General features: G+C 35.3%; 1 protein-coding gene, 1 long non-coding RNA gene and 1 other non-coding gene across 4 annotated transcripts in view; 2 read left to right on the forward strand and 1 right to left on the reverse strand.

Annotated features, from left to right (window-relative positions):
- Nucleotides 1-6,383: 6,383 nt before the first annotated feature.
- Nucleotides 6,384-11,097, reverse strand: LOC138710244 (uncharacterized). The gene is made up of 3 exons (XR_011335191.1): nt 9,861-11,097; nt 9,549-9,741; nt 6,384-9,232 (listed from the first exon to the last, which is right to left on the reverse strand). It is a non-coding gene; the product is annotated as an uncharacterized lncRNA (long non-coding RNA).
- A 4,164-nt stretch (nt 11,098-15,261) lies between these two features.
- Nucleotides 15,262-15,337, forward strand: TRNAC-GCA (transfer RNA cysteine (anticodon GCA)). The gene has a single exon. It is a non-coding gene; the product is annotated as a tRNA-Cys (tRNA).
- Nucleotides 15,338-15,827: 490 nt separating this feature from the next.
- The window catches only part of LOC138710245 (zinc finger protein 501-like), a 28,371-nt gene continuing 19,140 nt past the window's right edge, over nt 15,828-25,058 (forward strand). Inside the window, exons 1-2 of one of the 2 annotated variants that reach the window (XM_069840934.1) lie at nt 15,828-15,957; nt 16,600-16,697. In XM_069840934.1, the coding sequence (XP_069697035.1) occupies nt 16,605-16,697 (93 nt within the window). In that variant the 5' untranslated portion in view covers nt 15,828-15,957; nt 16,600-16,604. The remainder of the gene's footprint in view (nt 15,958-16,599; nt 16,698-25,058) is intronic. The other variant, XM_069840935.1, reaches the window with a different exon arrangement.

Here is a 25,058-nt window from a genome sequence, read left to right on the forward strand (position 1 = left end):
TAATAATAATAATAATAATTTTGTTGTTTTCTAATGCCAGGCAGTTGACAAAAACATTTGACCTCTTGCACTCCAATATTTTTCTAAGATAGTGTCATGGTCAGTCACTGAAGCACAGATTTTGAGGTGTTCCGAATGCATTTCTTGATTTTAATTGCACATTGCGCAGTTAGGGGACTGATATAATTCCAATTCTATGCAGGTGCTTGGCCAAACAGTCATGGTCTGTTATTAATGCAGCTACAGACGATTTACATGGTAAATCGGGAATTAGCTGTGGAATATGATGCAGAGAGTTTCCATTTTTTCCCTTGAGATTGTGTTACCTAGTTTTGTTTGTTGAAGTCTAAGTATGTAGATTTAATAAATCTTTTCACAGTGTAACACGTAGATTTAGTAACAAGTCTGTAAGTAGCAGTGCTGCCCTTCTTTGCTGAAGCATCCGCATTCTCATTTTCCAGGATTCCACAATGGAATGGTATCCATTGGAATACAGTTCTTTTATTGAGTATTATTAATTGAGAGAGCATTTTAGTTATTTCTGCTGTTTGAGATGAAGGTGTGTCTAGAGACTATTGATAGAATAGCTGCTTTGGAGTCTGACAATATAACTGCATTCTTAAATTTATTAATGTGGCATAGAAGATTCCTGAGATATTCACTTATTGCAATGATTTCTCCATCTAAACTTGTTGTTCCATATCCAAGATATCTATAAAGTGAGAAGAGACAGCACGTAACACCTGCCTGCACCTTGTTTCCTGGAGATCAAGGATCCGTCAGTGTATAAATGAAGCCAGTTTTGTGGAGGATACCTAATATTAATTGTCTCTAAAGACAATTGTTTCATTATTTCAGGGTTTACCTTTATTTCAGTACTTGTTCCGTTAAATTTAGATTATACTCTTTATTTAATATAGTTAAATGGTTTTGTTTAATTTGTAAGGTTCCTTTAAATTCGGGATATTGATTTTCTTGTTTTAATTCTTCATCCATGGATATGAAACTTTTTTGAGTTTTTAATCTACAGAGAGGACTCTATGAATACTAAATTGTTTCCTGGTAATCTGATAAGTTTTTCATATTGAATTGTCTTTCTTTTTTGCCAAGTGAAAATATTTGGTAGTTACTTTTGCTTAAATTGAGTGTCATCAAATTTGATGTGTTTCATTCATGTAGTTGATTTAGAGCTTTAAGAGCAGAATTTTGAATTTTGTCTATATTTCTGTGAGATCCGGAAGTCCGCAAAACTACTGCATCTGCAAATAATGCTGTTTTCATGTTTGATTCCTCTAATAGGGAGGGTAAGTCAATTATATAAATATTGAATAAAGTTGTGCTGAGGACAGCGCCCTGGCGTAGACCTCAATATGTTTGTCTGTAACTAGAAAGTGAGGTATTGAATTTAGTAGCAATGAATCTTTGACTAAGGAATTCTGATATCCGTCTGAACATATTGCTGGAGATGCCTAATTTCTGGAATTTTAGTAATAATTTATTTCTCCAAACAGATTCATATGCTAATTGAAAGTCAATAAATATTGCTAAGGTATCTTCTTTCTTGTTAAAACTGTCTATTTCTTGGCCAAGGCATATGATTTCTTCATTAGCAGAGTGTAGTTGTCGAAAGCCGGCTTGTCTTGGTGATAAAAGATTTTGGGATTCTAAATACCAAGTTAATTTGTTGGAGATCTTTGACTCCATAGTTTTTGCTGTCATGCTTAATAGTCCTATTGGTCGATAATTATTAACATCATGAGCAGGTTTCACCTTTTTGTGAATTGGTACAATGATTGCTTTCATCCTAGCTGCAGGAATTGAGGTCTTCCATGATAAATTGAAAATGGATAAAAGTACAGACTTGGCTTTTCCCCCAAATGTTAAAAAAATTCTCAATGAATGTTGTCGGGACTAGGAGATTTCTTGGGTTTTAAATTTTGTATAGCTATAGTTAATGCTTTGGAAGTAAAATTTTGATGAAATATGTCAAGTTTTGTGATATTGCCAGTAATGTTGTTTTTATTATTTTTATGTAATTCTCTTTTGATAAATTTGTCAGTTTTTTTGGTATTGCGATGTAATCTGTGAGAGTTTGAGTAGTGTTTATTAAATGCATTTGCTATATCTCTACTATCTGTTAGCGTTTTGTTATTATTAATATTAGGTTGACTAGTATTTTCCTGCGTATTGGAAATATTCTTCAGAAATTCATAAGTTATAGCTCTATGAGTTCTGTAATTAATATTTTCAATAGATTTATTAAAACTGTTCTTTTTTGCTATTGTGATTGCTTTTTAAGAATTGTAGTTTTCTTCCTCCAGTCTTGAGTATCTTCTTTTATTTTGTTATGTTCTGCTTTGGTTCTTGCTTTATCTCTATCTTGTTTCAATAGATTCAGGTTTTCTGTCCAGAGTGGCATGTATTTTTTTGGTTTGCCTCGTGGGATATGCTTTTTTTTTTCTCTCTCTTTTTTTTTTTGCAATTTTAAGAATAGATTCACAGAAATATTTGTTCAATCTATCTGAGTTTGTATTTTCCATTAGTGGTGTGTTGAGCTTGAGGTGTACGTCTAGTTCTGTTGTAAATAGTTTCCAATCCTCTTTCTTAAAATTCCATGTTGTTTTGTTATTGTAGGGTTCTTTTCTTCGGTTTTGGTGGAGATGGATAGAAGGAATGATGAGTCTAGGCCAGATCCAGGGTCTTCAATAATTTTTTTTTCTTGGTTTCGTGATGGATATCTGATATTACCAGTAATAAATCTGGATATGTGCCAGAACCAGAATAATGTATGAAAGTAGGGGGATCTTCTTTTCTATATACAAGTTCTGCGGTTGTAGTATTTAGGAGGTCCATAATCATTTTTCCAGATTGATTCACATTATTGTAGCCCCAAAGTTGGGAGTAGGTATTAAAGTCACCAATTATGATAGTTTTAGGTTGTATATCAAACAAAGTTAGATCAAGGGGATTATTAGGTGGGTTATAAGCATTGCAGATTTTGAAATATTGTTGATTTTTCCATACTTCAGTTCTTATTAGTTCTAATTTGTCTTGATTATCCATTTCTTCTATGATTTGGAAATTTGTAATTAATTTCTTTGATATACCTGCGAGAATTCCACTACTGATCTGTCTACTTCTGGGTAAGAGTTTCATACTTAAATGTTTAAAATCAAAACATTTTAATTGGTAAGCATTAAGGTTTTCTTCTTGAATAATGAAGATATCTACATTATTATCTGAAAGTATATTGGCTAGTTCAGTCTTAGCTGATGTTATACCACCAGCATTCCATTGTAAGATGTTTAGTTGATTCTGTACCATTAAAGCAGTCCGATTGGGGGACTATTTTACCTCCGGATAAATTTACCTTAATGGTACTCATTTCATATGGCAAATTGTATCCAATTTAAGTGAACCCATATTTCACGTTTTGGTGGCTACTTCAACCACAATCCCCAGAATATCTAGAGGACCACACCTGCTGTTGGTCGACGGGTCCACTGGACCTAGCTGGGAGATCTTGTTGATCACCAGCTTTCCCTTCTTAAGCCACTGGAAGACGATTTTAGTGCCACAGCAGGTCAGCACTAGGAACAGAAAAGTAGAAATGGTCGGAAGGAAAGTGAAATGAACCTCTAGGCCTCAAATGCTCTAATACCATCAGGATCAAAGAAAGAGTTCAGTCAGAGAACTAGATAGGAAAGGGTAAAGAGGGAATTAGGTATTGAATAGAGGAAAATTATACCAAATTCGGTCATTAACTCATCAAGCTGACCAATGCTAATTAATGAGTAGCCCCTCCCTTTAGTTCAGCTTGTAAAACTATGCTTACTAACAGCTGCACCATGGGAAGGTAGGGATGGGATATTGGGTATTTGTCCAGGTTCGTTCCTTAAAGCCTTCGATGGGAAGGATTAATGGTTTCCCCGCTCCCCCGTATTTGACAAATATCTTTTTGCAGCCATAATAATAATAATAATAATAATAATAATAATAATAATAATAATAATAATAGTAATAATAATAATAATTATTATTATTATTATTAAGTATGATATTGCACATTTAGAAGAAGAGTGCTGTAAGTGCAAACATTTAATGAATTGAGATAACACTGCTGCCTAATAGAGAAAAACTTCCTCAGTCTGTTCCTATATGACCATAAACAGTAGGTTAAAATTTGGAGGCATGGTGTGTGTCGGACTGGTATTACTGTAATTCAAATGGACCTATTATATATTATACTTCAAATACCTCAGTACAGTTTTTGAATTTTTGGCCTTCTTCTTCCCTGGGTGCGATATATTTCAAAAGTTTTTTTTTTTATAATAATGGTGGTTTAAATTATTTTAATAATTTCGCTGGGATCAATGTGTATGGAACCGAGAAAGTATATTATTTTAATTTCTTACTCGATTCATCAAAACCATCTGTAATTTTGTCACTGTCTTCGCTATTTCTAGCTAAGCTTGTAGTCTGCCTGCATGTTACAGCTGTTATGGCAACTCCATGAAGTATTCACATTGTCATTTTACATTTTCTGTGAATTTTTGTCATTACACAGTTTTGTTTTGTTACGCATTTTGTTTTAATTTCTATCTCTGTTTCATTGTCATATCTCCAGTGCTGTACTTACATAATTCTTTAGTTTCGCTCATGCAACAGTTTGCATATTATACTGTACTACAGATACGAGAATGACTTGCCAGAGGCTCATGTATGTTCAGTATTTTGTCTTCCTGCTTCGTTGCAGTTATGATCCTTTGCAACATTTCTTTCTTTACATTCTTGTCATACTGGTACTGGACTTAGTGCCTTTATAAACAGGGTTGGGCGAATAAATTACCTGTACGTATTTTACGTGTAATTTACATGTAAAATAAGTGATGTAGGAAAGCTGTTTTCTACACGGAGTAATAAATTGACATTCATTGATTTTGACAATCTAAACATCAATTACTTCATTTCTTTTAATTTTATTAATGTTGTGACATACAAAATGCCTATTCAGCCATGCTCTCCAACTCTTTGATGAGCAGACATTTGCCACATAAAATATGGAAAATTATTACATTTAATGAGTTATTGATTGTGTTTAAATGATAATATTTATCTTAAACTGTTATACTATAAAAAGATCTTTATCACTTATTGGTTTTGCATTAAATTCACTTATTCACTTTATTGTTAATTGTTATACTGGTACTATAAAAAAGCCTTTATCACTTATTTGTTTGAATTAAATTTACTTATTCACTTCACTGTTATACTATACTATAAAATGGTCTTTATCACTTATTGGATGTGAAATAAATTCACTTTATTTTTTGCAGCAAATTATTGTTGCTTTCTTATTTGTTTCTAATGACGAAGAATTTTTATCTTAACACAAAACAATCACATAAGAATTTTGTCCCTGTGGGTTTCAATATCAAACCATGCTCTTTATTATAAATGTCAACTGAACTCCAGAATTCTATGATTATAAATTTAAAAAATAAATAACAAAAACTACACATTCACATTATCTAGTTAGTAATCATCACACAGTTGATCTTTCATTTTAAGTGATGAATAAACATGTACGAGCTTCTTGTATTTTTCAAATGAAAGACGATTTCTGTTATTATGGACAAAGGACCAGTTGAAAAATACCCTCTCCAGTTGTGCAGACGAAGCTGAAATGTTCAGTAATTTATTAGCCAAATCTGCTAGTTTCGAATTGTGCCTCTTAGCAAAGAACCAGAATGTTTTTGGTTATGTAACACTCTTGTCCAAAAGTTCACCAAATTTTCCTGCTTTTTCTTGATACTGTTGAAAGCTGACAAGACCTTCTGCATACAATGTTTCCAATATAAATCCTTCCACTTAGTCATGATGTTGTTCATTGAGATTCTGTCCCTAGTATTGTGAGTAAAGTACATTTGCTACCAGGCCGTATATATTTAGAGACTTTTCGTTGCTTCTGAAGATGATGTAGCTTGTCAGCATGACCATCAGGTAAATGTAGGATCATCCATAATTCTACTGCATCAGCGACACTACTTTCTGACTTTGGCAAGTACTGATGAGCTGGCTGACAGGATCTAAGAGTACAATTGAATGACCAGGAATGGAAATGCATGAAGTCCAAAGAAGCAAATTTTACAGTAGAGACAAAAAACGTTGTAACTGCATTACTTTCTGTGAAAAAGTAATGACTGTGGATTCATTTTATAGAGTTTTCATACCTACACATATATCATAAACATTATTGCAGATATCTGCAATCTGGATGTATTTATGCGGGTTTAAATGACCTGGACTTGCATCTTTTCGATTCTTGGACATGATTAGCAGGAAGTGTGGATGTCATGGGTAGTTTATGTGTACACCTGATGTCTAAAGAAGTATTTTATTGTTACAAAATGAATTATTGAATACAGATTAGCTCATTACATCAGTAAATTAGGTATTATTGCCATCGGTGTAGTCATCCTCATCTTCCTGTGACGGTAAAGAGTTGTACAAGTTCTGTGCATCCTTCCTTAAATATTTACACAACTTCTTTATATCATCCAGTTTGCAAGACTCGACACGCTGCCTGTTTGTGTACAATGGAGTGTTTGGTAGCGAGATCACACCTGTTCTAGGTTTACAAATTCGGAAGTACTCACACGGCTCACCACTCATGTTCTCTGATGTTTTGACCTGAAACTTGTGTGCACTACTGTAAGTCAGTACCTTATACTTGGATACCGTGAACTTTCTGCCACTCTTGGTTACACTTTTTTTTAAATAACCCTTTAGGAACTCTTTATGTTCGCTAAAATCTTCTCCCTTCATGACCACAACATCATATTTTCGACTGACCATGTCATACCATCCTTGTGGCATCTCTATTCTCTCAGCCAGTGGCGATTTCTCTTAAGGAGCACAGGAGCAGTGCACCACCTCTTCAAATAACACATGTTTTTAAATTTACTGTATATCAATGAGCTGCAGTAGACTATGTGAGCGACATAATTCTTTATTATAATACGTTACTATGTAAAAATAACGCTGCACGTGTACTGGTCTTGTTGACGCCTGGGACTTAGGTTTACCACTCGACACTTGCGGCACACTGTTCCATTCGAGCATGCGCAGTAGTAGAGTTTCACTGGCAGGCTTTGGAGCATGTTAGGGAGCCAGTACAATGTGCATAAGAGGGGTTAGGAGCACTTTCAGATGTGTTCTGCAGTCGCTGTTTGGCCCATTCTATCATAAATATTGCAATGAATAGTGTGCAAAATCTTTTAAATATGTAATTTTCTGTAAGAACTTTACACGAAAAGATAAAAATAAAGAAGATGGGTAGACGTACACAGGAATTAAAATTATAAGTGACGAAGAATAGTAATAGAGAAGTGACAAGAAAATTCAACATTCGGACTTACCAAAAATACAATATGTGGCTGCAATATAAAAGACGCTGTATTTTGTTTTCCTTGCCTATTGTTCGGCGGCGAACATTCATTGACAAAAACAAGTAGGCTACGTGTTATGAATTGTATTTATTCTTCTGTTTGAATGTAGGACTGTGCGTAGTAACTAAATAATTTTGATTATCGTTCTGTAGGTATGATTGATTTGAAGCACATGAATGAAAGAAATAAAAACACGATTCTTCAGCTGCACACTCAACAATAATGTTAAATTAGCAGTGTTGGGTCAAACAAACATATAGACACAATTGGATTGTTGCACTTCACAATGATAAAGTTACCAAGAACAGATATGTGCGTGCGGTTTTGTTGCTTTAAGAGATCACGAAGAGGGAAACTCATCTTTAAACGCTAGTATTTTTCTTGGCCTGATCAATTTCAGTTCTGAATTAGACGCACTCTTAAGGAACATTTGGAAAGAGGAACAGTGTTTAAGAGCACACCAAACACTATACAGAACGAAGTCCTTCAAGCCATTTTCATGTATGCCATGATGAGATTTCAAAGAAATAAAGAAAGCTGCTGACTTTTAGCAGTTAAGGCTGATGAGACGACACACGTATCGAATGCTTGTGAACGTGTGAACTGTGTTATAAAACGCAATATAGCGAAAACAATATTATTTACGGTGTGCTGCAATAGAAATTGAACACTTTACTTTGCTATCTATATCTACATATATAACATATATTAGTAGTTATGTCGTGGTTAGTACCTATAATAATAATAATAATAATAATAATAATAATAATAATAATATGATAATCATAATCATAATAAATATTTGTGCACCACCAGGATTATTTATCACCACACGCCACTGATCTCAGCCTTTTTCTTCATTCTTTCAATGACCGAGAAACAACGGTCACATGGAAGGTAACTGTGGCCTCGTATTGGTAAATAATGTTGTACATCATTGAACCTGTCAGACTGTATTAAAGTGTAGCAAAACTGCACCATTGTATTGTTTAAATTTTGTCCTGGACAGGCGTCACTAAACAAGTACAAAGTTTTGACTGTATCAGGTACATAGTTCTGCAAGCATGACACCACTTCGTTGACACCTCGTTTAGCGTCATATTCGGCCCACATATACATTTTCCCTGTTTGATTCTTCCCACTGAAAATGCACAAATTATAAACCCAAATCTGTCGGAGATAGAATATCTCAACAGGGAGATGAGGCACTGGCATATTCTGCTGAAAATCGAAAATTAAACATTCAACAGTGTCATCTTCCTGTGCCCTTTCCTGGCATGCTCGTAAATTGGTGTAAAACTTTTTGGCCTTCCTTTTATGAAGTGTTAACTCAGTCTCCAAATTGACTTTCACGATTTCATTTTTTTCTTGTGATATTTCCATTTGCAGCTTTTCACAGGTGTTACATGCATCAACTTTACGGCGTCCAAAAGAGTAACCAAAATTCTCATTAAAATACTTTCGGTAGTAATCATACTTTATTGGGCACTTTACTCTCTCGATGTCAGCTCCCACTTTAACTTTCAAGTAACATTCAGGATAATATTTTTCCAGAAAAAGTTCATACATTTTCATTACACTCAAACCTGTTTCCAGATACCGCTTCTTCTTCCCAGATGCTCCGTAATGCGATGTTCTATAGGGGAACGAGCGAATGTGCTCGTCTATTGTTTCAACTAGGGTGTTCTTGAGGGCCCTCGAGCTTGCAGGATTTCTCCCACGCTGATCTCGTGGTGATTTTCCAAGAGCAGCATAGTTGGCTATGCGGCGCACTTTGGTCTCTGAAATACCGAAGAGACTGTGAAACGCTTTTGCGCAAACAACATGCGATTCGACTCCAATCTGAATCTACAAAAAAAATGTAATAAACATAAGAGGAGAAATTTCAAGGAGAATGTAAGTTTATAATAAATGTAACAACAATAATAATAATGATAATAATAATAACAATAACAATAATAACAGGCATAGGCGCCATCGCCATTGTAATATAAAGTCTCTCCCATGAAAAAATAATCTGCGAACGTTCATCATGTCCGGCTGAGGCTCCAGATTCAAGTTGGAAACCTTATTATAAAATAAGCAGTGGTGACTAACCTTGTATGTAAAGCTATGAGTGCGTATGAATCGCGGATCGTCTGATCGTGGTCTCCGACATTGAACACTCTTTGGGGATATCAAAGCCGCGAGAAACGCATCCTGACCATCTTTACTTCCTATGTTGTAAAACTCTTTCAGGATCTGTTTCTTCGCACCATTGGAAAATTTTGTAGTGCACGACCTCTTACATCTAGTATAAACAACAAGAATAGATAAGTATTATTGTATGATCGCCATGGCATGTACGTGCTATTTTATTGCCGATAGCCTATAACCTACACTGCACAATGTAGTAGCTATGTTACACACCTGCAATCCGATCCTGTATATCTGGCCGGATGCTTACGGCCTTTGTAGTCTTCATATTCTTTTCCTGCCACTCGTGCTTTCTTGTCCACGACGCTCTTCCACGTCTCAGGGCGAAGTTTTCGTCGTTTTAGACACTGTTCACTGCTACTTGTATCACTTTATTCAGCCATTTTAAATAATCAGCTGTGATGCAAAAACTGACACGAGACGATAAAAGTCACCCTCGGCTCTCTTTTTGCGCATGCGCCATCGGTGTAATATTTCCGCTTCCGGTGTGATGCTGGGCCTCGTTGTAAGCATAAAAATTGTTTTATTCACCGCATTCTAGATTCACCCACAGTCTAATACATACAGTCACGAAACTTCAACACTTTTTCTGCCAACATTCGCGACACTAGCGCCCAAGCGGCAGGCAAGGCACTGGTCATAGTCTCGTTCAGCCAGCATATGCTTTAAAGGGATGAGAGATATTATAATAACGTTTTAATCATGCATCGGAATAAAGGCAATGTGTGCAATGACGAAAATTGCAGTAACAAGTTTAAATCTCCGAATTTGTCGTTCTTCAGATTCCCTGAAGACCAAGAGAAAATCATTACTCAGTCGTAACCAATAATCCACGTTGAAGGTAGCCTACGTATTGTATTCTATAAAACATTTATTAGTTATGTTACCTATTTGTATGTCAGGAAGGAGAGTTTAAATAAAACCAAAGTAAATACCTGTTACAGTATATTAATTTTTTGCAGAAATCATATGTGTAAATGTGTAACCATTCCGATTTTGGATAATGTATCTTAAGTTTTTAATGCAAGTAATTCCATAATTTTTGTATTCGTCTTTTTTTTCTTTATATTTTTCAAAAGTTGAACGTTATATTGCATTCAAGTAGGGATCATGATGTTAATTTTTCAAGAATTCATGGATTATTGTAATCCTTTTGCAAAATATTCACTTCTTGAATAAATCCAGACTGTGTCGATAAATTTCTGATGTGTTGGTGTAGATTCATGTGGCAGACGTATTAAGTTCTCAATAGCCTTTTTAAATTTAATATAAAAAGCAATCTTTTCTGTAACAATTTGCATGACTGTTATTGGTGTTGATTTTATATTCCCAGTGATTATTTGAGCCGTTCAGAGCAGAAGTGGTGTAAGTCAAAATTAGGTAATGAGGTTTAAAGTAAATATTCTGTAAAATACAGCGCAAAGTAGCAATTAATATATCCTTCGTGCTATTCACTGACTACTAATAGTTTAAATAAATTCAATATTAACTGCTATTTTGCGCTGTATTACAAAGAACGTTTACTTTAACCCTCATTACTCATTTTGACTTACACCACTTCTGCTCTGAAAATAAAATTAGGCCTAGATTTTCTGAGTTAATTGAAGTCACAATTTTTTCAACAAAATTGTGTGTTCATTTATTTGTTCTCACCTACGTCATATTAACAATAAGGACATGTAAATTACGTATTATATAAGTAGGATAAGTTAAAATTAAGCTTATGTGTGAAAACTGGAAATGTAATGTAAAATGCGGTAAACTTGCCACAAACATTTAAACCATAATATCAGCACTATTTGCCACTCAAAATAATAAAGGAAATACCGGTTCTTAAGAAATGAAAAATAATGAACTTCATAAATCAATGTCTGTCATATTAAGGTTTAAATCTTCCCCTTTTTATTTTCAAGTTTACCTCAGCGGCCGAGTTTGCCCCAATTTGCGGTATGGAAAATAGTTACTTTCTCAGGAAATATGGAGAGGAATTCACCACGCAATGTACCCTACGAGATATGCCCTTCAATTTTGAAGCTATTAATTTTGACTCTTCTCACAGGAAATATAGAGTTCCAATGATTCATAAATATATTTAGGAATGAATTTAATTAACCATCCACGTACGAACAATTATATTATTTCAAACCATGATACGTGAACAGGACCATGATTCAGTTGTAAGGAGCAGAAAGAATTACGTTTATTCCCAGCTTCTGAAACTTGTAGATTAACTGCGTGTGAAATTCATCTAGGATTCTAAAGTAAAATTAATAAGAATCATATACACTTATACTGTATAGCATAAAAATATAAAACAAATTACGCAAAACCCGTTTTCTGATATGTTATCATGTGTCGTGTGCTCACTTTTAACTTGCCTGCCGCTAGAGGGCTACTGTCGCGCCAGCTGTCAAATGTTGGCATATTTTATACGTATGAGTTGCGTGACTGTAAGTATTAAACTGTGATTCACCTTCGTCACGATCATATATTATTTACATTTCGGTGATACAAGTTACGTAATTATAATAATAGTGCATTGATAGATTTCACAATTATTACTCCAGATCCTGTTATCCAAGTCAAACGTTATTTTCGTATAATTGTATTCCAGAATATTTCCTCATAAGTCTTGATAGGCTATATGTATTAAGAGTTAATTTCTGGTGGTAGTATTGATATTAAACTTGGCTAACACAATATTCCATCTACAACTTCAGAGGGGCGGCAAGAACTAGCGCTGAGGTAGTTCTGTATATTTCAACTGTAAACCAAATTACGAATCTCGTGATATGCAAATAAATATCACCAAACGTAGGTGCCAACTTCAGAGGGGCTGCAAGACACTTTGTGTCCAAATTTATAAAACCAGGGGCGTCACATCCAGTAAAATTAAGAGTGATCTCAGCCTTGTTAACAATTCGAAGAGATATTCCTATGTAAATAAAGCGGCGAAACTAGCGCTGAAGTAGTTCTGGTGATTTCGGAAGTGAAAATTGTTGAATTTATAAGGGTTTCTTTTTATGTAGATACAGTTGATCGTATATGCATCATAGACAAATATATGCATGGCGTAACAAAACCCTAAACTAACCAAATCTAACCTGTCACAGATTCGTATATGCAACATGTATATAAGCGGGGAACTACTTCAGCACTAGTTTAGCCAAAAATTGAATTAATTTGTTTGAAAGATGAAGTAGGTTATAGGCCAAAGATTATTATTTGAACTCTATAGAGAGTAGTGGTTTGGTTCGACTGGAACATCTCGGAAAAAAGAAGATATATATATTTTTTTATTATTACCGGTATAGACCTATATTCATTATTATTTATTATTCCACAGTTGAGTAACAAAATGGACAAGGAACCATCCAAAAGAACAAATCGAGACACCCTTAGAACAATAGCATTTTAAATATCGTGGTAAATTAGAAAACATACCACTAACTTTATGAGTTCCTGTAGGTCCTAAATGTTTTTATCCATCTAAATCACTGATAGAGGAGGTCAGCTGTCGAACATGTTAGTAAAGCAATTCACAGTGCCGCTATCTTTCCTGAATTTCAGATCGGTGAATCTTCACACATGCAACAGAGTGACTCCACTTCTCTATCCATGATCCACATTTTTGTAGTTCAGTTCAAATCTATGAACTATTGGGATCGAACAGTAATGGTCCTAAGTCTTACCAAGCGGAAATAACACAGAGCTAACAGTTAATTAACAGTGTATGGTAATTATGTAGTAATAATCGGCCAGGCCTCCATATTCCCGCAATAGAGGTCCAGGGCACCTTCGTTATCATATGTATTTTCTTTTATTAAATTTCGTTTGTATATGATTAACTTGTCATCCAGTATCCACTTTACACCCTGGATCTCTGTTGTAGTAAGATGATGGCCTGGCCGATATGACCTGTCGATGGTTTGTTTCTACACAATTATTAATATATATATGTATATACTTGGTAATGTATCTATCCTGGATCTCTATTACGGGAAGATGGCCTGGCTGGTGATTACTACTTAATTACCCAAAATTTAAAACTAACCATTATCAACACTCATTTTTAGGTTGCTTTTTTTTTTTGTTATGATCGTCGTCGTAGGTGTGTGCTCGTTAATTGATTAGCAACGGCTATATAACTACTGATAATGGATAAATGCTTAATAAAGAAAATTGTCCCCACTGAAAGTGCAGTGAACGGGAATACAATGATAAATTGGGTTATATTAATGATAGTGAAACTAATGGCTCATCGTCGGGTGGCGATCAAAACCTTGTAATTCCAAAACTGGAAATTTTACGAGAGAAAGATATAATATTACTGATACGATATCATGTTCACGTGCTCTATTTTATGTACATGTCTTAAATGTCTGTTTAAATTCGACTGTTTACTAAATATGGTACTGCAATGTTTGCATACCACAGGCATTATTACAGAAGTTTGAAAACTAATCCATCAATCTCGAATGAAAGTAAAAGAAATCCAGTTCACAATTACTGCGGTAAATAAAACATTTTTATGCTTACAACGGGGCTCAGCGTCACACCGGAAGCGGAATTTCTTCACCGATAGCGCATGCGCAATAAAGGGAGCCGAGGGTGACTTTTATCGTCTCGTAAAACTGACTGTCACAGGCCGCAAGCTATGGGTAGGTGGCAGCACTGTTTCATAAATTAAAGTGTGCGCTATCCTACTATTATTATAAATTTTATTAAAGTATTCTTCATATTAAATACGATGATTGAACATCCAGCACGACCAGGACAAAAACGCTTTTCATTCCTGATTAAAACCAGGTTTGAAAATCCAGTAAGTCCAGGACAACCACGCTTTTCATTCCTGGGATCACATTGTCATTGCTTACAAACATGGGTTGGAGATGGACTACCTTCGTTTCCATTCCCATGACGATGTGCATCACCAAGAAGAACATGCTGCCGCGTAAAACTGCTTTTTCGTTTTTGGTGGACTTACGCGGTTTTCAAACCGGGTGATTCAATTGTTTCATTTACTTGAGAAGAAACGCTTCTTCAAATAAGAGTGATTTTACATCACATATTCATTATATGAGGTCTCGCCATCCTCATTGAATATTATCGTGACTATTACGAAGTAGTCAATGTGTATTATCTCCTTTAAATCGAGAAAAAATTAGTTCCGGCACCAGGGATCGAACCCGGGACCTCTCAGCTATGCGCGCTGAGCACTCTTTCCAACTGAGCCATGCCGGAACACAATCCATGGTGCCGGTTGAAATCTTCTCATTGGCCAATGGCTCAGTTGTAAAGAGCGCTCAGAGCACATAGCTGAGAGGTCCTAGGTTCGATTCCCGGTGCCGGAACGAATTTTTCTCGATTTAAAGGAGATAATACACATTTACTACTTCGTAGTAGTCGTGATAATATTCAATGAGGATGGCGAGACCTCATCTAATGAATATGTGATGTATTAAATGTTAACAGTTGTCACAAACTGTTGCTGAATATGGCCATAAAGTCATTTAAATATGCGCTGCTGCATACATGACTTACATATGTTTAAATGCAGGTAGTAGGCCGTAAACATTACAATGAGAAGAGTTCAACCGGCACCGTGGATTGTCCCGGCATAGCTCAGTTGGGAAGAGCGCTCAGCGCGCATAGCTGAGAGGTCCCGGGTTCGATTCCCGGTGCCGGGACGAATTTTTCTCGATTTAAAGGAGATGAGTGATTTTATTGATGTTGAAATTTTATTGAACTCATCATTAGCTACCACTCCACGCATTGCTGTGATGTTATTTTTCAGTGAGACACAGGCATCTTGTTGAGAGCACCAGCGGGTATCCACAGCAAGACCATTAGATAAACGTTGGTGCTGCTGACCTGAATTTTCGAATGCTTTCAGAGTTTGATTTAGTTTTGATGAGATGTTTGTTGGTAGCAAGTCTTTATCCAGTAGATTTCCAATGTGTGTGAGTTACAATTAGAATGCCATAATTTATTACCTTTGTTCTCTACAGGAGTTGTGTATCCAGTTTATAATGTTGAGATCACTGGATATTACGACTAGGTTCAAAACCAAAGAATTTGTAATATGCCTGCTACTCACGGGTATGTGTCTCTAGTAAGTATTACAAACTCTTTGTTCAGAACTTAAGGAATTCAAGGGTCACGGCATACTTGATCACACTAAATTCTATCTTATCTAAAGGTCAAGATTAGTTCTGTTAAATTGAAACTGGATAATCTACCTCATATTATTTTCCTCTAGCTTAGATAATATATCGACATTTCTGCATTATTGCATTACCATATTAAGGTACAGATATATATTTACATCCTAGACTTATAGTCGAGTCATAGGCCTACGTAAAATGAAGATAAAATATGAAATAAGTGCCCAGTTAATTTCAAACCGAAAATGAGGGTCGAAAGTTGCTGTGAAAGTGGTGACCGAGGGAGAGGTGCGGGAATCTGTTACGGGTTAGGTTAGGTTTTCCGCCATGTCTTGTATATACGAATCTGTGACAGGTTAGATTAGTTTAGGCTTTTGGTAGACCTTGCACATTCGAACCTGTGACCAGTTACATTAGGTTAGTTTAAGCTTTTGGCATGCCTTAGATAGATATACTCACAGTACGTACTCTAAGAATGTGTCATTTCTTGCTGTCTTTCTTCCTTTGGTAACGCTATAGTAAAGATGTGCTAATATAGATAACATTGATGTTCTTCGTTTTTCCAGTATTCCTTTAGAACAAGTGAACTAAAGGAGGCACAATCTGTTATTTGATTATTGCGTTCTGCAAGGTCTGTCCACTTGTAGACTGTCCGAATTTTGGATAAACTCCAGAACATGGATTGCACCCTTTCCCTCATACTTCAAAATTCCAACCTTGTGCGCACAAAATAAATTATTGGCACTGAAAAGTGCCTTTTCGTAAATATAATGATGCGCTTTCAGTAGTGATGGATGTAATCAAGAGGGAATCAGAAGCTGACCCGTTGGCTGTACAAATAAGTGATAACACAAATATAGAAGAGCAGAAGCCTTTATCAGAGGTAATGTATACACTAAAAATACACTAGACCTATATGGCTAAATTTAATATTTTTACGTGTATAATCACGTAGGGAGCTCTTGAATATACACAGAAAGACCGAAATGTATGTCCACTTTGACACCATTATGGCAAACAAAGAATTGATTACTCTTTGCTAGATCAGAAGAAAGCTTTACAGTATTTTCCATAAATGAGTAATGCTTCTTACGTTAACTCAAACTCCAATTTCTACAAATTAATTGTAATGAGGTAGTTCTTACAGTCAATGTTACTCTAAAACAGTAAGTTGCGTTCTTTCACTTTGTTAACTAGCATAATTGATGTGCATGCAAAGTAGATCAATCAAAATACAAAATATGTAAGCATACATTCCCAAATACCTAATACAGTAGAATTAATGAAATAGGCCTATGTCAAATAGTACTACTGTAACAGTATACCAGTACTTCTATATTTAAATGAAGATGGTAATATGGTTTACCATGTCAGTATCTTAGACAGATATGGTATGAAATCTAGATTCCATTTGGCAACCAGTAAAAATTAACAAAATAAAATAAAAACAGAAAAAACTAAGAAGAAACATGGATTTCAAATAACTTATAAGTTAACCTGTGATCACTTGCATTGTTAGATAAAATCTAACAATTTTAATTTTTCTGTTATTTCATTATTGCAGATGTGGAGCTGTTGCTCCAACAATGCCTTTCTCCTTCTATTTCATTGTTGCGATTATCGTACCCAGGATTTAATTATAAGCCTATTGGCAGCGTTATTTATTGAAGTACCGTGCACCTAGTTAGATTTTATCCAACATGGGAGTTATTGCTTTAATCATTCCTGAAGTTGAGTTCAGTGCTATAAATTAAAATTATTTGCATGTGTGACGTCTTTTAATACCAATCATTGGTGTTTTGTTCTTCGTCTATGTTCTTTATATTGAATGTAAGTATACTCGTCGTCGCCTCTGTAGCTCAAGGGCTAGCGCGCTGTTCTTCCACCAGGGTTTGATCCTCTGCCAGGTCATGATAGATTTTGTTTTGAACAAACCAGACGTTACAGAGCATTTTTATTGGGGTATTTCCATCTCTCTCATCATTTCACCAACACTCTCCATCTTCCTATGATTGCATATATCATCTGCAAAGGTACAAATAGGTTAGGGTGAAGTTTTGGAGGTAGTACAGGTTTCTGATGTAATATAGCGCTTATGGCTCCGGCCCCAGGGACTTATCAGACTATTCTGCAGATGGAACTTGAGGCTAACAGGGGCTGAGATAAACCAGAGTCGCACGGGGATAGTTTACAGGAGTCAAGTGCTTGAAGCCTCTAAACTTGATGCTATATTTGTGATCACATGGAGACATTAAACTTGAAACCATGCTTGAAAAAAAGCGCATGCTGAATGTTGTATTCGTAGTGGTGTTTGAATTCTTGTATTCTGTTATAGTTAATAAAAATCAATAGTAAACTGGCATTTTTAGTTTGATGAAACAGAAGATGCTACCAGCACATATTCAAGCATGTGTGCAGCTAATTGGCGCCTTGTTATTGTATGCATTACAAAATATTCTTGAAAAAAAGGAAAAGAGAACATGGGTTAAGAAATGGATTCGTAGAAGAATTATGCACGGTGCATCTAATACCTTGTTGAAAGAATTAGCTGAAGAAGGTCCTGCAGAATACCGGAAACATCTCAGAATGAGTCCTGTTTTAAGGGTTTTTAACTTTTTTCGAACCACTTCTACGTCTATGTTTTCGAAACCTTGTTCCATGAGTTCGCTGACTAGTTTCTGGAATAATAATTCCCACTTATTCTTATTGAGGTATTCTTTGTCACGTATATTCCATAGACTTACACTTATACTTCCCATACACTTCCAAAAACTTTATGATATCGTTGGAATTCCACTTAGGAGCGCTCATTATTAATAATTACTAATTTACTTCGACAATAGGCCTAAAATTACAAACTTTCTACTTGCCAAGTTGCTACAAGTTCGCATTCACATGCGGGAAGTGGTGGAGTCAAGTTGGTCACGTGACGGGAAAGTAGACACAAATGTTGACGGGTCGTCAACTCAAATTCTGCTGGACCGCCAAGTCACAACTTGACTGTCTCGACCATATCACATGGGGAAAGTTGACGGAAAGTCGACTTGCTCCAAGCACTTGACTCCTGTAAACTATCCCCGTGTGAATTAGCCTATAGGATGGCCCATTGTCAGCGTTGGCTGATCAGGAAGGGCTTGGAACTCGGGGTCCCTGGGTCTTAACAGACTACTCGTGCTCGAAATTGAACCTGGCTGAAGCAAGATGACCCAGTTGTCAATGTCAGAATGTCACAGTTACGAATGCCATTCAGATCACCTGTCGAACTTGGACAGTCATCTTATATATAGGGTACACAATAGACCAAAGTGTACCAGCCCTCGTAAAGCCAAGCCAATCCAAGTATTGTATTGTATTTATTAACATTCCATGGTATTCATACATTGCTTCACAGCTAGAATATGGAACAAGTCAAAAATCTTAATAGGCTACTACTATAAAGTCTTAATTTATAGTCACAGTCTAGTTGAAATATATGCAGAAGAGGTTTACAATATAGTCTACTAGTACAAGCAGACTTGGGTCGACGGCATAGTTTTAGTAAGTCAACTGTGAGTAACAGTGTACAGTGTAATCCATTCCACAAAAATGAATATATTTTTTTTTTCTTGTTCATAATTTCATTCATTTCTGTCATTTAAGGTTAGGGGAGAGATACTTTGGATATAGTGAACGAAATATCAAGTCCGCAGAGGTTCACATATCCGGAATTGACTGTACAAAAGGAAACATTAAGATTAAATTGATGCAGAGTGGTTCCGTTCAAAAATTGCTTGGTGAATTTTCTGGTAATAGCTTTTTTTGTGGCAGAGATCACATTATAGAAACTCACCAATTCCAGCCACCCTGCGACAATTTATTGAGAAGTATACAACATGCAAAATGCTGGATGAATCGAATGTTCCAAAAAATTATGTGAAATATTGTTACGATTCTGCTATTGACAATATTGTAAATCAAATTGAAAATTATTTTATGTGGGTATCTATCGATGAGACACAATACTGTGTAGAACGATTTATAGCAGATATCATAGTTGGGTCACTTGATAAGAATAAACAAACTATCCCATACCTTCTTGCAATAGAGTAATTTCAAGCCACATATAGTTCAACAGTTTCCAAGTTTTTTTATTGATTCCATGAACTAACTTTGGTCTAATGGTATTCAATATGAAAGTGTATTGTTATTCGTAATTGATGCTGCTGGTAAAGCTCTTGAGGTTATTTTCCCAAATTTGGTGCAACTTGCCTTCCCAGGAATTGTACCATATAGCAGAAAGCATTAGTGGACAAAGTGTAAAAAGAGTATTCGTTAAAGCATCCTATAGAAAACAAGCATTTAAAGCAGTGGCACCCGACATTTTTCTTCTGCCAGAACCAATTGTGACACTTCGTGGCACATGGCTGTGCAGCACAGTATTATATAAAACGAATTGATACAGTTACGAGTGTTGTAAATAATTTTGACGAAAACATATTTAACATGAATTGAAATTGCACAAGAAGTACTGTACTAAAAACACAGAATTAGAAGGCAGTCTATCATATATCTGCATATTTTTCACATGTTCCATCTGCTATTTCCTCATTGAGGCAAGTGATAATTCTCTCTGTAATTAGTTAAATGCATTCAAAACCATTGTTTCTAAATTGAAATCAGTTCCAGAACATGTTGGTGAAATAGTAAACGAATAAGTTAACATTCTTGTTTAAATATTCAGGGTACGGACAAGTATGTCAAATTGCACACATTTTAGCATGCAAACCAGGCTGAGTTGCCACGTAAAGAAATATTAGGAGAACAACTCGGAGCTTTTGTGTATGATCCGTTAAGTTTCTGTGAAATAGGGAGCAGCCATTTTTTTTGGTGCAAAGATATCTTAAGAAATAACAGAAGATGCCTAACTTTGGAAAACTGGAAACATTTAGCAATAGAAAGGAAGATAGCAGCTTGGAGAGTATTTGCACATAGTTTTTTTTTTTTTTTAATTTTTATATCAACTATATCCTTAATTTTAATTGGATTTACGAGACCTTGGCGAGACCTGTACTTTGTTACGGCAATGAGGCATGGACATTGAGGAAGAAAGGCGAAAGCAGAATAACGGCTAATGAAATGAAATTTATGAGATATGCAGCGGAATATACAAAATCGGATCACAAACGCAATGAAGATGTAATGGAAGAATTACAACTAGAACCTGTAATTAATCACGTAAAACATTATCAGAACAACTGGATAAATCATCTACATCGCATGGATAGAGATAGAATCCCAAAAGTCATGCTCCACTATCGTCCAAACAGGAAGAGATCTCTCGGTCGTCCAAAGAAGCGCTGGATTGAAAATTCAATTGTGAGATCGTAACAGGCCATTTGGCCTAATACTTGAAGGGAAGAAGAAGAAGAAGAAGGATTTATAAAAGGGAAATGTTTTATAACCTGTTTATTCAGTGAACTTTTTGAAACATCAATGCATACATATTTCCATACTTTATAGAGCATATAAACCCAGACCCTAGTAATTAGTCTGAAATCGTACAACTCCATTGCTATCAGTCTTATGAGAATGTAATCTCATCTATAATGGGCTATGGACAAACAGCCAACAATTAGGATTCATTTGGTATCCATATCCACTGTTTTCAGGACCAGAAGGTAATACATGTGTGCGTACATGGGTAAATGTGTAGTTCCACGTCTGAGTGGTTATGTGTAATCAATATCTCATAATGATGAATTTGAACAATAACTGTTGTTGTTTTCTAATGCCAGGCGTTTGACAATAAAGTCATTTGACCTCTTGCACTCCAATATTTTTCAAAGATATTATCGTCGCCAGCCACTGAAGCACAGGTTTTGAGGTGTTCCGAATCCATTTTTTGATTTGAGTTGCACAATGGACAGTTAGGGGACTGATATATTCCAATTCTATGCAGGTGTTTGGCCAAACAATCATGGCCTGTTGCCAATCTAAATGCAGCTACAGACGATTTTCGTGGTAAATCGGGAATTAATTGTGGATTTTGATGCAGAGAGTTCCATTTTTTCCCTTGGGATTGTGTTATCAAATTTTGTTTGTTGACGTTTAAGTATGTAGATGTAATAAATCTTTTCACAGAGTAATATATAGATTTAGTAACAGGTCTGTAAGTAGCAGTGCTGCCCTTCTTTACTAAAGCATCCGCATTCTCGTTTCCCAGGATTCCACAATGGGATGGTATCCATTGGAATACAATTCTTTTATTGAGTGATATTAATTGAGAGAGCATTTTAGTTATTTCTGCTGTTTGAGATGAAAGTGTGTGTTTAGAGACTATTGATAGAATAGCTGCTTTGGAGTCTGACAATATAACTGCATAACAATAACTTCATGAACATAAATTAACAGTTTTTTTTTTTAATCTATATATTTTTCAAGTTATGTGTTATGAGTACAGTACTCAGAACATTGAAACAATTCACAGGACCAGTTATCATCATCTTCAAACAGAGTTCTGCTCTTTGACCCATTCTCTTTCCGCTGAAAATTGATTTCACCATCTCTTCTTGAGCTTTTCAAGTGACATTAATCCTTTCGGTTCATATTGTGAAACAGTTTTGTGATATGTATTTCTGCCATACGTTCTAGAACTTGTCTTAATTTAGTGTGACCTAGTTTCAATTAAACTTTCTGCTTTTAATCCCTTTCTTATTGATTTTTTGGCCATTTCTCTTCGTATTCGTTAGTGTGTAGCCTCCAGCATATCTTACAGACTTCACTTGCTACAGTTCTTTACTCTTGATCCCTTCTTCGCTCCTAGTTCTTGTGCTGTCATTGAGGGATGCTTTATAAACTATAATAAATGTTTCTTTTCGCACTAACGTCCTGCTGCTGGCTTTTATGCTTCCTCCCTCTCCCTTCTTCACAATGCACAATGGGGTATTTGGCAGATTTAGGCGGCCAACATTGTTTTTGTACTTTAATTGAGTCTAAACGTGCTGTCTTACTAATTTATTGTATTTTAAGCGATATGAAATACTTTTTATGAAGAAAAATATTATTTCTACCATTTCAAGCCATTTAATTATTCGTCAAAATCAAAACATAGGTTTAACCTAAATATTCATGCTTATTAGTACTTAAACTGTGACTCACAATGATCAGCATCATGATGATGATGATGATGATGATGGTGATGATGATGATGATGATGATGATGATGATGATGATGATGAGACCATGGTTCATCAGAAAACTTCATTTGTTATGTCAGTAGATTCTTTGACAAATCTTATTCTATTAGTGCAACAATAACATGGTGAAGAAGGAGGAGGGTTCTGCCAGATCATCTTTTTATTTTGCTACAAATTAGTTGAAGTGGTATAAAAGAACTCTGAGAAATATTTGTGTCGGAATCATATAATTCTGAAATCTCTGTTAATATTGAGCTTGCTGTAATCCGTCACATCCCTATTTGCAAATTAACACCAATGAGTTATTTTCGTCTCCACCTAAAGTTTTTACAACTCCTTCCAGATACGTGTAATCTTATAGTCCAATAAAATCCCTAACTTTATTTTAGCAGAAGTATCGGTAGCATCATATGACTCGTGGTGATAGCAATTCAATTTTTCCTTCTGTAACAGACTGTAGCAAGAATATAAGCTTAACTTTTTATTAGTTTCTACACGTATTATTTCATATTGTAATCCGTGTATTTTATAAATGAGCCAGACAATTCATTTCTGGTGGCATTTGTTTTATTGTTTTGTTGTTTCTTTTTAAATACTACTTAGGGTCTAAGAACTTCTCATTGTTATGGTTTTTTATGCATCATCTTGTTGAAACTGCATTTGTTTGTCTCGTTTTAACCTTGACAACGCTTTTTAGTTCTTTTAAGCATTCTGGTCATTGTATTGTGTTTGTGTTTAGTGAATGATTTTAGATAAGGGCGCAAATAGCCATAGTAGCTGACACGCCCTTTTTAAACCCCACTAACTAACTTCATATTGTATTCTTGAAAGACCAGCTTCAACAAACATGCCATCATGCCAAGTAAATCTTCTTTCTTCTTTTGCTTCTCTCACTCAACTCCTCAAATTTCTTAGCCATCCCTGTCGATTCAGGCTGTGTCTCAAAGCTCAAGTCCATACTACACACTAGTGACTAGCAACTAGGTGACTTGTAAACTACACACTAGGGAGCTTTGGACATGTATGCTTGAAACATGGCCTTCTTCATAGATTATTTTTCTAAAAACCATGGCATCACGGTGCAGCACTGAATTAAGAAGGCAGTGTCCTAATACAGTTTCATTACGAGTTATGTGGAAAAGATAAGGAAGGGCTTAATGTATCACAATAATGTTTAAAACATTGTACAGAAGGTACTAACAATGTCAGTGTTCAAAGTTAACTTGTTATTCTACATTATATTTACATTATTTCACTTCCAAAGTATGTTCAGATTTAATAACCCTAATTGCTGATGAGGTATCCATGTTTGTTTAGCGAACAAGTCGGCAATCAAGCAAGCATTTTCGTTTACTAGCTACTACGGACTTGATTGCTATGCACTATGCTTTGGATCATAACTTCTGACATCACATCCGGCTATTTAGTCAACAATCTAGTTCACTTCAGCTGAAAATGTAGCTTTGAGACACGGTCTCATTACTTTAGGAATTGCGAATATTTCTTTGAGTCAATCACTGTTTTTCTTAATGAATGTCGTCTATTTCCTTTCTGCTGTGATCCATCTTCATTTCAATTCAGACTTAAAATGTGAACATTTACGTTTTATTAAAATGTGAACATTTACGCTTTATTTCTTTTATTTGTTCGTCTCAGTAGTTTTCATAGGCTACTAGGTAATTTTTCACAACTTCTCTAATTTTTCGTTAATGTTTGGTAAACTTTGCCGCTGCATCAAGATACACAACTTCCTTCGAGTCATTGTATTGACGTCTCGTTGCCCTAAAATTCGGATAATATAAAATAGAAATAAACATAGGGTCGACAATCTACATTTCTACTAACAGGTCTAGTTTACTTTTCACTAATACCCTACATCACCCCTTCAAATCTGAATTTTCATTTTTACATAATATTTTTTCCTCCCTCTTCATATTTTGACATGTGGAGCCTTAAAGGTTATTTCTTGCAAAATTTAAATTTTCAAAATTTGAAAACTAATTTTAGCTTCCCCTTCGTTTTTTCTTCAACATATATATAAATTACTATTTCAACATCCTAGACAGTTT

The sequence above is a fragment of the Periplaneta americana genome, chromosome 12 (genome assembly GCF_040183065.1).
Source record: "Periplaneta americana isolate PAMFEO1 chromosome 12, P.americana_PAMFEO1_priV1, whole genome shotgun sequence".
Taxonomy (NCBI): Eukaryota; Metazoa; Arthropoda; class Insecta; order Blattodea; family Blattidae; genus Periplaneta; species Periplaneta americana.